The sequence below is a fragment of the Meleagris gallopavo genome, chromosome 13 (assembly GCF_905368555.1).
Source record: "Meleagris gallopavo chromosome 13, MGAL_WU_HG_1.1, whole genome shotgun sequence".
Classification (NCBI taxonomy): Eukaryota; Metazoa; Chordata; class Aves; order Galliformes; family Phasianidae; genus Meleagris; species Meleagris gallopavo.
In genome coordinates this window covers 16,249,695-16,266,021 of record NC_139416.1, presented here as the reverse complement: position 1 = coordinate 16,266,021, position 16,327 = coordinate 16,249,695, and the positions used below count along the sequence as shown (strand labels likewise).

At 45.2% G+C, this 16,327-nt stretch overlaps 1 protein-coding gene across 5 annotated transcripts; it reads right to left on the bottom strand.

Annotated features, from left to right (window-relative positions):
• Positions 1-1,541: 1,541 nt before the first annotated feature.
• Positions 1,542-16,287, bottom strand: KLHL36 (kelch like family member 36). 5 transcript variants are annotated; one of them, XM_085235350.1, is made up of 5 exons: positions 15,995-16,287; positions 13,559-13,640; positions 8,285-9,358; positions 7,306-7,463; positions 1,542-2,299 (listed from the first exon to the last, which is right to left on the bottom strand). In XM_085235350.1, the coding sequence occupies exons 1-5, from the start codon at positions 16,285-16,287 to the stop codon at positions 1,744-1,746; spliced, it is 2,163 nt and encodes a 720-aa protein (XP_085091476.1). In that variant the 3' UTR covers positions 1,542-1,743. The 5 variants fall into 5 exon arrangements, with proteins under 5 accessions (XP_085091476.1, XP_085091474.1, XP_085091475.1 ...); XM_085235348.1 differs by lacking the exon at positions 15,995-16,287 and adding an exon at positions 14,104-15,698 and having other exon boundaries at positions 13,531-13,640; XM_085235349.1 differs by lacking the exon at positions 15,995-16,287 and adding an exon at positions 14,104-15,698 and having other exon boundaries at positions 13,531-13,637.
• Between the last annotated feature and the right edge of the window lie 40 nt (positions 16,288-16,327).

Here is a 16,327-nt window from a genome sequence, read left to right as displayed (position 1 = left end):
TGCGTTATAAAAAGTATAAAAGTTTTTAAAAAGTTTCTAAAAACTTACACTTTTGGGGAGGAGAAATATTAATCTGTGGCCTGGCATTATAACAGTAACTGAAGTGGTTGTATCAGATTGCTGGTGATCAACTCCTTGCAAATCAGAGGTGCTTTTGTAAAATGCCCCAGGGTGAATGCCTGAAAGCCGGCCAGACAGTCGGGGAATTTTATTATCTACAGCACAATCAGCTGTGTTTGTAGAGGGTGAACTAACACTTGGGTCAGAAATCTCTTTACTTGGTATGCAGAGAACAATGTGAGACAGAGGATCTAACAGACAGTTTTCAGTTTGGTCCTACTGTCTAGATCCCAAATGCAGTCCTGAGCATATTTTAGGTTTCTTCCTATGGGACCTGCCTAGCTGGGGAAGGTGTTCTTCTGCAAGCCTGACGAAACGTGGCTTGGAATCCTGACAAAACCTAACAGGCAATTCTCAGGAAAAGCCAGTTTGAATTTGAAAGACAAGGAAAGCATGAGCTGTTAGCTAAGGTTAAAAAAAAATAATAATAAATCAAGTTTCTCTTCCTCAGGATTCAACCCCAATTCATCATCCTGGTTAGTCTGCTGTTTGACAGAAGACAAATCTGGCCCCTGCTCACACTGGCTATTGGCCATGACTACTGTGAGCTCCATTCAAAGGAAGCAAATCCCAGCTCATACATGCTGGCAGGGCTGGGGAAGGACATGCTCCTATTCTGTGCTCACCTACAGATTCCTTCTGTCATTTCCCCACTCCTTGGAATGCTATTCAAGAATCCCCAAACTCACAGTGAACTCTTCCAGTTCCAACTGCTTTAAAGCTCAGTAAAAACACAGCAGTTTCCATCCAAATCCTCAAATATGTTTTCTACTAGTTTAATAGTTCTTTTTCCTCGTTGCAGGGCATATTTTAAAGCCTAAGAAAAACTAGCTCTCATATCTAGATAGGGAAAATGTTGCAACAAGGCATGCAAAATTCATATCACCTTCCCCAGATTTCAAAGTTCACAATGCTATCAATCCAAGCCCAAGTCAGCCCCCATCTATTCTTTGGCCACACAATAAGGCCTTCTTAATCTAAAGAGTACAGTGGAGTTACTTGCTGTTCACGCTGATCTGACCTGCATTCACCTAAAGAAATACTTTCTTTGAATGCTCAAGTGTTCCAGAAATCTGATACTTAAAACTCAAAAATGTACTGTAAATGAAATCTAATGTTACAGAAAGAAATAATAAAAAAACCAAGATTTACAACATTGAAGACCCATTTCATTTTCTTCTTAGCAGTAGCTTCTGAGCTCTTTTGAATTGCTCTGTAACTTCAAACTCATCACTTTCTACTCTGCCTCTCACTTTTGTCATTATAATCCCAGCCAAAAACTCAACCTTATTTTTAAAATGTCAGCATAATAGAATATGTGTGAAAATGCCAAAAACCACAGGTGACAAAAATTAATCCTCAACATTCAGGAGATTAGCATAACCTCTCTTGCCATATCACCCCTTACAGAGTAGGAGAGATTTTTGGGTTTTTTTTTTTTTTTTTTTTTTTACCTTAAATGTGAGCTTAATCCAAAAACCACTCAACTGTACGTTTGTGAGGCTTCAGAAGATACCTTTTCCCCCTATTTAAAAAGAAAAATAAAGAATCAAGGTTAGAAAGAAATGATAAATACAAGGGTCTTTGGGAATCCACCATTAAAGGGTGGTTATCCAAAAGCAGTCATCTTCCTCGATCTTGATGTTTTTTTGTTTTTGTCTTTTTCTTTTTGTCCTCTGTTTTGGGTTTCAATGCACAGACGCATGCAGACACACCAGCAATCGCTTTGGGTAGATCAGTTCCTTTGTACCACTTATTTTTCTCCTTATCATAAACTTGGACTGTTTTGGAAAAGACTGTTTCTTCCCAGCTGTAGCCTCCAAGGATATAAATTTTGCCTTCCCAGACAGCCACCCCTGACTCACTGTTAGCTTGCAGCAGAGGAGCAACTCTGGTCCACTGGTTACATTGAGGGCTGTACGACTCCACGCTCAGAATGTCAAAACGAGCCATGGTTTCTATGTTGTCATCGCTGCCACCAATAGAATAGATATTGTCCTGTAAGGTGCACATGCTGTGCCACCCCCTGGCAGTGATCATTGGTCTCTTCTCCTCCCAGACATCTGTGCGGTAATCGTAACACAGCAGGTTTTTTCTGTACGGGCCAATTTGGTAATCGTGGCCACCTGAAATGTACACAAATTCCTTGTAGACTGTTCCAGCATGGCCATAAGTAAACCTAGGACAGGCAAACAGAAACATTAGTACTTAAGGATTTTAGCAAAATGCACAAGCATTCAACAAGAACCAGTATTGAAGAAATCAGTAACTAAAGACAGAAGAACTCCTTTTATTTATGAGCATGATACATGAGCTATCTACCTGCTGCTCTACCACTTCTGCTAAACAGGAGACAACTTCTTTGGTTGCCCCAAGACAAGACAACGAGCTTCAATCAATCACAGACCACCTTCTAAGTAAGACGAAACAAGACGATAGAAACCAACTTCATACATGCTGTTTCCACAGGGCACAGAGAAAACCTCTTTGATCAGCTGTAATAAAGCTGCTACAAAATCAATTCTTGAGGCTTTTCTTAACTTCGCACTCAGATATTTCTAACCAAACCCTTTTGAGCTCTTAGAAGAGGAATGCTAAGTGAGGGACAGTCTTGGCTTCCTTGAACATAGCCTTCCTGCACATGCCTTTTTCCCCTCTTTTCTTTCCAAAAGAAGTAGCTGCAGGACCAGCCGTGGCAAACTAGAAGATGCATTGATAAGAAGAGCCCAAGCAATTTAATAGTCACAAGGCTGCAGAACAATATATATACTTCACCCTGCACTCATGAGCCTCTGCTACCATGCTTTGTAGTCATGGTCTCAACAACTCAACCTCTACGGCAGACAAACCTATGCTAGCATTACTTTAGCCAGGAATGCTTTTGAACTGTGCCTCAACACGCTTAAAATTCAATGTGGATAGAACCTGAAGGTGTTTTTATTTTGTAATTTAAGAGTTTGTCTCAGCTACACAAACTTCTTCCACATATAAATGCCAAGTGCTGATATGCCAGGAGAATAGGTGGAATAGAAAGAAAACCCACATTTACCCTGAAAGTATGATACTTTGGAGAAAAGCTACAAGATGCTCAATTATTCTATATGTCTACCAAAGCTTCTGATCCCTGACCAGTGTCTGAATCAGACATATTAGTAAGCTCCTACTTGAAGAAACAGAACAATCGTTGACATACTTGACCTAAGAATGCTGAGTGGCCAGGATAGATGCTGCAGCTAGCAAGGGCTGATCACCTTCAGAATGGTACTGCCTCTTTGCTACCCAGAAAAAAAGGACAGGACTAAGGTGTTATGCAAAAAGACAACTCAAAAATGCCACAACTCACAATCTGCACAACTCTGGAAGAATAGCACTCATGCTTGGTAGATCTATTTGACACGAAATGCCCTGCGCACACACATTCCCACTTTTGCACCTGCCAGAAATGCTGTGGCAGGTGTAATGTAGATTAGATGCATCTCTACCTTGTGTGTGGTCTCTTAGGGACAAGAACTGGCAGCATAAGCCTCCAGTGGCATAGAATCAGGTTGCTGCAGATGTTTCTCTATATACACAGGGATGGGTCTTAAAAGGTAATCTATCTAGGAAGTAAGGATGGACAACATTTGGGAAAAAAATAGAAAACCATAAGTTAAGAAAATACTCAGTGATATTTAGAGAAGTGGGATAAATGTTTTCCTACAGTACCAAGAAAGAGGAATTCTATGCAAATAAGAAACAGGCACTCCACTCTCAAGTGCATGAACTGCAGTAGCTACAAGAGTAATTTGAAAAAGGCTATCATATCTGAAGCATAAAATTGGCCATCAACTTGTTGTTTTCCAGTACAGAGAAATTACCTGTTGAAATAGCTTAGAGCTGTTTCACTTAGCCTGACATATGAAAAGATCGTTCAAAGTTGTACATACACAGCTTTACATTAATAGAAACTGCATGAAACCTAATGCACAAACTGAAAACAATCAATAAGAATCCTTTCTAAAAGCCATGTGGTTTCAACAGCAGTATTTCTAAGCGTGCAGCAGAACAGGACACTTCAATACCATGGGTCCAGACATCCTCTGACAGAAAGCAGTGAGTGTTTTGGCAGCACCATCTATAAGAGTGGCCAGAAAAAAGATAAAGGCATTAAGGAGAAAGAAGTTTCAATTCAGAACATCTATTAGAGCCAACTGCCAATTTTGAATCTTTCCCAGACATAATGCTGCAAAAATTACAGCTTCTGTCACTGTAACACCATTTGGTGAGCACTATCTACAATTTATGTTCTTAGGCAGAAGAAACCCCACGCACTTGGCCTAAGTTGATACAGCTTTGGGAATCCCCTACTCCAAGCAAAGCCCTGGCGAGCTGCGGTTGCTCGGAATCTTGATGTCCACCTGTTGCAACCATGCAAGATTATTCACGACACAACTAGTAGAACAGACACCATCATTTATTAACCTGTTCCAACACATTTCCTCACACAACTGCTTTCAGTTGTTCTGCCAAAGTTTAACCTGGAGCCACTCAATTAATTACACTGATGTCTACAGCAGACTTTTTCAAAGTCTACTCAAAATGAGAACACGTTGCACAAACCTCTGCTCTGCCAAACTCGTCAGTCACTGCTGTTCCCTCATGGGCTAGAAACTATGTCAGCAACTGCTTCCAAAGAGCTTGAGAAAGTGCATAAAAAAAATAGAGGACCTCTCCTACGAATGGGAAAGCCCAGGACCCTAATGAGATTCAGGCAGCATCCAACTGAAACAGACTGAGGTCTCACTTGTCACTTGTCCACAGACTTGGACAAGATCCATCATTTAGCGTGGCTAATGTTTTCTATGTCAAGCATCTGCCTCAAGATGCTGTGCTTTCTTCTCCAGAAGACAGCATTACTTCAGTCAAAGCAACTTCGCTCCTTCCAAGGATGTGGTTAGGGAAAACAGCGTGTTCTTTTGACCATGTTGGGATGGGAAAGGGGTGGGGAGGAATATGAAGAAAAAAAGAGTCTGAAAAGGTCTTCCTTAGAGAAGCAATGCAGTTCCTGCACACAGTAACATGGATGTACAACTTGGAAATGGAGACCTGTGTACCAAGGATGCAACCTCTGCCATGGCAAGCTATAACCCTTCCAAGAAGAAAAAAATAATCAAAGACAAACAAACAAAACCCCTACATTTTATGTTTGTTCAGAGTAGAATCTTTGACAAATATTATATCTTATGAGAGTCCAACGTCACACAGCTCAAAGTGAACTATGTAAGCCAATACCCTAGAATGATTTAACACTTCAGCAACTGCCTGGAAGACAATTCCTCTTCTGAGAGCAGACAGAGACAACACCAGAGCCGTGGGCAGGGTGCCTGCTTCTGCTGGCCATGTGCCTAAGAGGACAAAAACCTCTTCTTCAAAGAGAAGACGACAGAAGAACACAGGAAACAAAAGGCTGTGCGGAGAGAGGTCTCTCATCCCTCCAGTGCTGTCAGCAAACACATCTGAAGCACATCAGCAAAGGACTGCCCAGAACCCTTCCTGCAGCCCTCCACTACTGCCAGTCACACCTCTCCTCGATCTCCGGCAATATTTTTGTCCCTCCATTAAGAAATGCATCTTTGTGTTGCTCACCTCTATACTGACTTTCCTTTCTGCAACCTGCAGAACAGGAAAGAACAGGACAGAGCAGGCAGGAGAAAACACAGAACTTCTTTGGGATGCAGCAATAACTTAAAATATTTGCAGTACTGCAGCCTAACCCTGCAGTTTATCAACCAGCTAAGTCAACATAAGTGGGATCTCTCCCATGAGGGGAACTTTTGCTTAGGCAATCTAATAAAAAAAAACAAAAAATATAAAACAAAAAAACTTCCCCAAACCAAAGTTCACTTTTAAATGCTGCAGCTGCAAAATTCTCAAAGCCAACACAGAGGTACTGATAGGAACACGTAGACAAAACTGCCTCTTTTCAGACAGCTTACAGCCTGCTTGCCTTAAACCAGCCATGCAAGCTTCCCTGAGACCATCTAAATGCTGGGAAAAACATACCAACGTCTGTTCCAAAATAAGTGTTTTTCCAGCAACATAAAATGCATTCAGGTCACGTCCACATTTCATTGAAAATGTTACAAAAAAAGCTGTGCTACAATTTCTATGAGATGTTACTGCGATCTCACAGATCATCCCAATTACCAGAAGGCTTTTCTCATGTGAAGCCTCTCAGGAAAGGCTGTGGCGTTTAGCCTCAACTGCTAGATCTGCCTATGTGAGCAGAAGGAAACAGAAAAAGCATCCTGCTTCCTAAAAGCACTCAGACCCAGCTGTTAGCTTGGATCAGACTTGCTTTGCAGCACCTGCCCAAAACAGAACTGGGCAGCAGGCTTCTGTGCCTCCAGTGGCTGCCAATGGCTCTGCAACAAAGGGAATAAGGGAAAAAATGAATTCTAAATTCTTAGAATCACTTAGAATCATTTGAAAGCAAGTACTGCAGGTTGCAGACATCACAAAAATACCATCCATACAGCCAACACCCTTATAACTTTGATGACTGAAATACTACGAAACCTGAATAGCTGTTTGCAAATGAAACACTATCATATCACACAAACATTGATTCAATATCCTGAACTGGTGTTACTTACAATAAGAGTTGCAGTACTAAAGCCTTCCAAAAGCAAAACAGCTAAGTTTGTAACTCTGCACACATGGGGGGGGATCACATCTGCCAGAGTTATCTGGTATTTGAAATATAGGTAGATGTGGTTCATTTGCAACAGCCAATCTAAGCAGCCAGAGGGAAACATCTTACAGGACAACCACCACTCCAAAGTGACAAAGTAAGGCCACAGTAAGTTTATTTAAACTATAAAAGGCTTCAGTCAACATCTAATCAGTGCCTCTGAATCAAACTCAACTCCAAGAGACCTTGGGAAAAACGTTTCAAGAACATTAGAGCAAAATTACAAGATCTCTTCTGTCCTTCAGATGTTCTGCAGGACAGAATTTGAAAGCACACATTGCCTGGAAGAGATGGTTGCTCAAATAACACATGCTGATAGTTTGTTACTTGCAATAAGATGCTGCTCATATTGCCCCTTGCTTCCCTTCTAAGGATAGCCATTCATCATGTCAAATCATGTAAGCTCCCTCTATTCTTCAAACACAGGACAGCTTTCCAAATATCTCTGTTACCTTGGCAAGCCTGCTATATAGGACCATGAATCCTTCTGAGGACTATAGGTCTCCACTGAAGAAAGAGCCCCATTTTCATTCCTGCCACCAACAGCTACCAGCATGTCAGTTATAGCTCCCAGGTAGAAATCCACACGACGTTGTCTCATGGAGGCAACCTGCCAAGAAATAACATGTTGACATCTTCAAACACCTGGTAAGCAAGCTGACAAGGTACATTCCTGCCTGAGGATAATTGCTTCTTCCCTTTTATTTGAGAAGCTGCTATTTTTTATCCATTATATTCATAAAACACTTGTGGTTCTTCCTGCAGCAGCACGTTACATTGCACTTCTTTACAAAATAGGAGACAACAGGAGGCACCTGAGCTCACTCTCTAAATATTTCAGTTTTACATGCATGACCTGCCCAAGCTCTACAAGTAGTGTACATTGGAAGCACTCAAAAAAACCCAACTGAACCTCACGGGATGACTGCTTCAAAACGTAGGAACAATATAATGTTTTACAGATACTGCACTGGTTTCAGGGTTTTATGGCAGGTCTGTAAGTGAATAAGTCAATTCTAAAGCAGCACATTTGGCAAATATCAGAGATGTTTTCCCTTTGCATTGGACCCATCTCTTGTTTAGTTGTATGTGCTACTGCTCAGAATAGATGAGCTGTGCAATCACCTCTAAGTCTATTTTAGCATTGTTCCCAAAGGTTACCTAAAGAGTTGCAGGTGGATATTGACCAGGAATTCTACTGCTTAGATATCCAGATCTCAAGTGAAGTTGTAGATATGCATGCAGCTAAAGAGTTCAGGGCAGAATTTAAACATTCCCACCAAAGATTTCACTAAAATAACTCTTTTTTTTTCCATTTCCAAGTGTTGGCACATTAGCTATTTTAACATGTCCTTTCCTTCCACCAAAAAGATGAAAACACTCTGAACATTAAGAACTTCATACAGAGAAATAATACAGCTTAAGCCTCACCTTTATCCACTGGTTACAGCGGGGATCATACCTATATAGGAGATTTGAAGCCGCATCCCCTCCGTTGTCTCTTGAAAAGCTGCCTCCGGCTATGAAGATGAAGCCTCCCAGCACTGCAACACAGTGGTGACTTCGTCTGGCTGGGAGAGGGGTCTCTGCTACCCACTGCCCCTTTCTGACATCCAAGAAACAAGTATCATCACTCAGTTCTAGGCACCGTTCGGAAACCTCCCCCCCAACAAAGAGGAGCCTTTCCTCACAGGTTCGCAGAGCTGTCCGCTTGTTTTGCAGCACTGGCTGAGCAGTGACGTTGTTATGGTAGTTTACTGCTTCTTCTATGAAGCCCTCACAGTTTGCTTCTTTGGGAAGAAGAGAGCACACAGCAGGCTTGACTCGATGGAGGAGATCGCTTTTAGGTATCAAGGGAAAGTGAATGTTATCCAGAACCTGGTAAGCCTCGTTCTCCCTTTCTGGGTACTGGGTAAGCCACTGCAAGGCAGCCTGCAGCAAATCATGCTCACACTCCTGCTGCACATTGCTGCTGTCCAGATACTGGCACAACTTCTGCAAGGAAACGTTCTGCAGGAAGTCTGGAGTGAAAGACAGCGTGCCAAAGTTCTGCAGGATGAAAGAATCAATGTAGGAGTCAAGGCGCTTCAGGTTGTAGATAGAGGCTAGCTCTTGCAGGTACAAATAGTTCTCCTCGCTGACTTCATTCTCAAGATACTCACAACAGAAGTCCACAACCTTCCAGATCTGCAGCAGGTGAGCTGTTTCGAGCACGTAATCAATATTGCCTCCATCCAAGGACAGCTCACTTCCGTAAAGAAAGTCCACCACAGCCTTGAGACCGATGTAAGAGGCTCCAAAAAGTTCAACTTCCTTTTGATGAGCTTCTCTCATACCAATGGTGAACATAGAGTTGAAGTAGTCGCTGCAAACAGCCAGGAGGTTCCGATGGGCAGGGACTCTCTGCTCATCCACAACAAGGACAATATCACAGAAGAGGCCTCGGTGCCTCTGTTCATTCAGACTCTGAAGAACCAGACTAGAGTGGTCATCCCATCTGTACACCTGGAATGAAAAAAAAAAACTACACATAGTATCAGGTGTGTTGTCCCCATCAAGAAGAATTTCAGCATTCATAAAGCATTTTCCCATTAGATGTATTCACACATAAGAAAAAGTTACTTCTGTTGTACATTTATAGCAAATTCTGATTTGAAACTGTTGGCACACAGCACACGCTAAGCCCACGTGCCTCACCTCACTTGGAATGGCCTATGCAGGCTTTCCCACTTCCTGCTATCCATTTTAGTTACAATTCACTCCTACTTCCTCCACAGTGCTGCATCCGAACACCCTCCCCGATGATTTACACAGGCACAGTTTTCTGAAACTCTTCCACTCATTGTCTTCGAGATACGTTGCTGACATTTCCTTTCTTTCCTGTCCCTCAAATGACTTCTTACAGAGCTCTTCACAACCAAGCTACTGGCTAAAGAAGACAGACATACAGCAGCATGCCAAATTTTCATTCAACCCATGTATTGTTTGGGTTAGTGCTGGCTTGACAGCTACCCCTCCCAAACCTTTTCAGGACTGTGCACTGGGAAGCTCGTTAGGGTAAAATTCCTCTCTTTCCATATTATTCCAGACACACACACTGCATTTTTGAATTGCTGTTTATTTATGTGCAAAGATGCACACATGGATAACTTATTCCCATAAGACTATTACATGCCTTCCAGAAGCCAGGTAGTTTTTGTTGTAATGAACAAGGCTAAATATTTCTCTTTTAAAGAAAGTGGAAAATGCCTTCAGAATATGTCTGTTAAGTGCCCTTCTGGGAATGTTCTGCCCCCAGGCATTCTTCCCACTGCTCTGTACCTGCCACAGAGCTTTGGAGGCAACCAGCGTTCCCTTCCTTCTCACATGCTCACCAGTCTTAAGAAGAACCAAAATAGAGTTATTTTGTCACCCCTTGAATGTCATGCCTAACACCTACAGAAAGAGCTAGTCCTGTGTACCATGTGCTACCACTTTGGGGCTCTTCCTTCTGAAGGAGTGGAATGCCTTATGGTACAGTCAGTTACCTTATGATCTCTCTTAATAAAAGCCAGGTTAAGTTAAAAGCAAATTCACAACTTTAATTACCAAATCCAAAACAGGCAGTTGTGGAGCCTGTCAGAACATGTAAAATAAATGAAAGGAGGTAGAAAGGAAGCACGTCTTTACATTGTACCTACATGAGTTCTAAACAGCACTGGCTGTAAGGCTGGATCTTGCCCAGTTCTTCAGCCTGCATTCATAGAAATGACACCTTGAAAAGGTGCCTCAGCCTTTATCTACATTGGAAGTGGTCACACATGGACTGAGGTCTCTTCAAGCTGCCCAGGCATTCAGCCTTTCCTTTCCTAGGCTACGAATTCTCACTTTCTGTTCTGGAAATCCTAAATATCCTTGGCATTCCCTGGTTCCTAAGCAGAAATCACATGATTATTTCCATCAGGTTAAGCCATTAATGGGTCGGTTAAATTGCAATGGAACAACTTCTCTACCCACCTGGATGAGAAAAGTTCAAGTCCTAGGGCCAAGTTCTTTCCCATGTGCTCAAACCTTACTCTAGATACTCAGCCTGTGTATGTATAGAAGTATGATTACCAAATTACAAGATAACCAGGATTAATACGCATAGCTCACCACTGTCCAGACGCGACGGCAGCCAATTGTCCAAAGCTAATGCCAATTTTGGGAGCCTGACCTCCCACATCTGCCTTTTAGCAGTTGTGGTACAGCAGCAGGCAGGCTGCCAAATTAATAACCAAATGTGTTGCAATAGAGAATGTTTAGCCATGCAGTAGCATTTCCAAGCTAAACAGCAAGCTTGCTTCCCTAACATGACATACACAAAAGCAGGCATCTGTAGCAAAACTGACCCTGGTCATTTAATTTCAAATTTAGGTCCTGAATGTATAGAATAGCCCTCCACATAGACCTGGCAGCCCCAGCAAGAACCTGCAAAGGACATGACTGTTCCCTGAGAGCTTCAACTTTCTCACCTCAAAGCTGATCCAAACGAACCAACCCAGAGTATTTAACTTTTACATAAGAATTTGCTTTTCACATCCCCACCAAACGTCAAAACTTGAGAGTTTCTCAGTAATCACACTGTGATTGTTGACACTCAGGGGCAGAGGGAAGTGCAGTACTCCCAGACCTTTGTCTGCTTCTCTATTTAGACTTCGACTACAAGGAAGTTTTATCAGATGTCTTAGAGTGACAGCCAAGTGGTTTCCCTTGGGTTTTGTTTATGCTCTTGTCTAAATAATGGTGTCTAAGCTCCCACAAAGCTTCTGTTGGAGTAACTTCTACACACAAATACACAGAGTTAAACCAACCCAAGTGATGAGGCTTCAGTAACTCTAAGTTTTCTGGGCCTAAACTCTTCAGTTTTCTCATACTCTGCCTCATTATATTCTCTGAACTTAAGATGGTAACTTTGAGGGAACAGTAACACTGCCCGAGAGCTGCACCAGAAAAAAATATACAGGTTTTAGGCTTTAGAAAGTTTTATCTTCATGTTTCTTAGCTTGAGAAATGAAGATGCCCAAGCAGAGTTCAGAGAGTAGAGGAGATGGGAAGAAGAATGGAAGCAGTAAAGGACAGACCACACATTTGCAGCAGTTATGGCGAAGGACAGAGGACAAGAGACAATAAACATCACCCTGTTCTGAGTCTGACTCACAGGGTAAAGCTATCGGATTAAACCCAAAACATATTTGTATGTCTTTATAAGTCTTTGTAAGTGGCTGATCATTTCTCTAATATTCCCTAATAGCACCATTGTGCATAACAAGATTACACCAGGCTGCAAGAGTTGCCAGAGATTCTTATTGACTTAACCAGCTGCACAGTCAGCAGCATAATCCTGACCACAAACACACATCACAACTTGTACTGCTCAAATCCGTGTTGCTGTGTGGAGCTGCTGCCACTTCAGAAACCAAACATAAAATTATGTGTGGCTCTGGAGGGACTCAGAATATATTACCATATTGCAGCTACTTCACACTTCCATTCGTACAGTGAGCAAATGACAAAAGCTGATAGCTGCACTTTTCTAAAGCGAGACAAATTTTATGATAAATACAAGCAGCCTTCTCAAGCTATTTATACCCCCTAGGACAGCTTCAGCATCATCCATAATGCCAAGTTTAACAGAGTGACAGCTGCTGTCTAAGCAAGAAAACAAAACAATGCTGTCAAGTTAATTGATTTTTAATAAGATGAACTATAGGTACATTCAGAATAAACCACAAAAATGGCAGGCAGGTCCAGCACTCAGGAGAAAGATGACATTGCTAGGGATGCTTTTAAAGATCTGTTCTGTTTATCTCTTATCTTCTGTTATTATAGCTTTTAGAATGTTAACTTTTTGGATTCAAAGACCTAATTGGTTTCAGATTCAAAGATCTAATTAACTTCCTCCAGACTGTTAAAGCAGCACCAGGACTCCTTAGAGATGCAGAAGGACATGAGATCTGTCTCATTCCAATTTGATAACACAGATCTGGGCACTGAAAATTGTAGCAGCTGTTGGCAGTGAAAGGTTCATTGCCTGCAGCACCTGTAACCCAGTGCTCACACCAGAACCAAGTGTCACTGGTATGAAACAAAGTGAACGCAGTAATTAATGCGGATGTTAACAGCTTACAAAGCTGAGGTCATCATCTTCAGCTCACCTGAAAGGGCCTTCTGCAGATTCCCAACTGGGGACCAATGGATTATTTCAGACAGAGATCTCATACAAAAAAAATTACCTTTGCACACCTAAGTTCAGCAGAACAGCTGCCTGTGGGATCAAGGCTCTCATCTTCTACAAAACAAAGGTGACATCTGAAAAGTAATCCTAGCTTTGCGCCTAGCTTTGATTTTGTGAGATGGATCAATACGTAAAATTCCCAAAATAAATCTCATTTAATGAGTGAAGCTTTGGTGCAGAGCAAACACTGCTGTGATGGTGTGGGTTTCTTTTTTAAGTTATGAGTCACGATGAGCAGATCTTCATTTGCTGCTGCTGCTTTTTTTCTTTAAAAAAAAAAAAAACAACATTAGAGAGCAACTTGCTTCTGAAACCAAAGACTTGTGTGCAGGCACACCGCTGCTCTCACACGTCCTTCTGAAAGCTCAGAATATTCACTTTCCATCCAAGCAGTGCATGGAAAGGAGATCCCCTCACTTACTGGCACGCAGCAGAGAACACAAACCAACCTTTGAGGACTCGCTGATTTTGTGCGGGCGGCAAATCCTGGTCTGCCTGGTGCCCTCCATGGCGGGCTGAGCCGCGGAGCTTCTGGAACAAAGGCAGAAAGAAGTGGTCAGCAGTGCACCTCAAAGCGCCACAACAACGTTACACACCGATATCATCCATTTGCAGCGGATGTTTTTTCCTTTCTCCGTCATCGCTCATCGTGTCAACAAGTTGGGCGCCATGGGGCACAACCGAAGAGCGGTGCACGAAATCCTGATGACACAGCGCTTACCCGCACTGCCCGTCCCCGCTACGGCTGCCCGGGGTAAGGACCGCTCCTTCCTTGGGAACGCGGCCAGGCTCCGGACCCCGACGCCCACAGGTGGAGCAGCCCCAGCAGCGCCGACCCCGACCCGAGGAACCGCGAAGGACCCGACGGCAAGACGAGCTCCAGGGAGGAGCGGCCGCGCCTCCCCGCTCCCACAGCCCGCAGAGAGGAGGGGAGCAGCGGGGGCAGCTCGGCTCGTCGGGCCGAGGGGAAGGGGAGGAGGAAGGGGGTAATTACCAGAGCTCGGCGCTCCCGCGGGGAAAACCCGCTCGGCCGGCCGCCGCGCAGCCGCCCCGCGCGGCCATGGCTCGCCCAGCGAACGCGGACGCCGTGCTGGGCGCTGGACGCTGTGCTGGGCGCTCCGGGCAGGCCGGGGCCGGGGCCGGGAGTGGGACGGGCAGGAGGCAGAGCTTCGGCTGCTCCAACCCCGGAGCGGGCGGGGAGACCGCGCTGCGAGCAAATGGCGGCGGGGTGCTGCAGGGGCGGGATCCATCCCGGCCGCGGAGACGTCAGCGCCGCTCCGGTGCCGGCGTTGCGGGATGCCGGCGGTGCTGCCGGGCGCACGGGACGCGCGGCTGGGTGTTACGGCTGTGAGCCGGGCACGCGGATGTTCGCAGTGCCGGCGCCGTGCGGCCGCATCATTAGGGTTGGAAACGACCGCTAAGATAGCCAGTCCAACCAACGGCTTCCTGCCCAGCAGGAAAAGAGCCATGTGCAGAAGGTGGAAGTCTCCAAACTCCTGTATCAGGGCTCGCTGAAGCCAGAAATGCGGGTGTTTTCCCCTCCGTGCGTTAAAAGGAAGAAAAAAAAATCCATGAAAATGTGTTAAAGGCAAAGAAGGGGTCGGTCCTAAGAGGAAGCATTGAATACGAGGGGTTGAATACAACCCAATGAATGCAATTGGAACATTCCAGCTCCTGGGTCATAGCAGAGCTGATAGAGATGGAGCTTTTCTCCTTCTGTGGGAAATGCCATTTTGGTCACCCACTGTTCCCCCAGGAAACACAGGGAGCTGAGGAAGAGACAAGGACAGCCAGCTGGAACGTGTATAAATAGCAGTAGTGCCAATGGATGATGAATGCAGACTAAGAAAAAAGCACATTTTTTACAAGCAGCTCATGGTCAGCATAAAGGCTTTAAAATATATATATAGAAAATGTGTTCCAAAAGGAAATCAATAGAAATTCAGACCTATTAACGTGTGGTTATAGCATCATCCAGAGCCTACAGTATGGAGTGCCATGCACCCATATGCTGTGTGCTACACCTGTGCTGCCTTCCCAAAGATTCCTCTGTTCCCAATGACATCACCTTCATCACAGCAATGCACTGCAGCAATAAGCTCACATTTGGGGCCCTGACTCCACAGCAAAGCTCACGTCATTCCAGAGCATAGAGGAAACTGCTGGCAGGATTGGAGCTTCACACTGTATGGCATTCAGTGATGTATCCCACAGTAAACACAGGTGATCTTCCCTGAGGTCTCTGGAAATGCTGAGTGGCAATGAGGTTTCTTAACGGTTCAGGCTTTCCATTTAGGCTATACAGACAATACGTCGAATAGAAAAATAATCGACATCCCCCAAAACAGTAAAAAAAATTGTAATCAATTTGAAAGAGATGGGATGCTTTTATCATGGAATAGTTTCTTTTATTATTAAAATTGCAAAATCCAGCGTCCAGGGTTTGGTGGATTCTCACTGAGATGTGCAAGGAGTGGTTTTTAAGACTCTGGTCCACAACATCTGGTGCGATCTATTCCAAGCTGAGGAGCGCTGCGCCAGGGACCCGTCTGTGCGCGCACAGTGCAGTCAGTCACCACTGCGCCTCAAAATCGCTGTCTCTCTTTAGCGGACTGACGCACGGGTTTATTTCCAGCACTGGAAGCGGAGCCCGGCAGGGGGAGATCTCCGCATCCGAATGGGGCCGAGCCGCTCGCAGCCGCCCCGCCGCCCGCACCTGAAGCGCTGCGGCCCCGTCCCCCCGCGCGGCCGGCAGCGGGCAGAGCCCGGCTCCCATTCACCGCGGTGCCGAGCGGTCCGGAGCGCGCCGGGGCGGCTGCGGCATCCCGCACAGCGCGGCGGTACCGCCGGCATCCCCCGGCACGGGCGGGCAGCCCCTCTCCTACCTGCGCACCGCGCCTCTCCGTGCCTCCCGCTCGGCTACCTGCCGTGCGCCCGGCCCGGCTCGGGGCCCCGCCGCTGCTCCATCTTGCGCGGCGCTCCTCCTTCCTTCCTCCTCCGCCTCCTCCTCCTCCTCCTCCCTCCCGCAGGGGCTACGCGGACACCGGCGGCCGCTCCGCGCATCACCGCGGCGGGCCCGAGCCCCCCTGCCCTCCGCCCGCCCCGCATCCCCCCCCGGCTCTTGCATCACCCCCGGGCCCCAGGAGGGGCGGGCGAGGGCCGGCTCAGCGCGGGCCATTGGCAGTGGCGGCGCGGCGGGGGCGGGCCGGTGGCGGCAG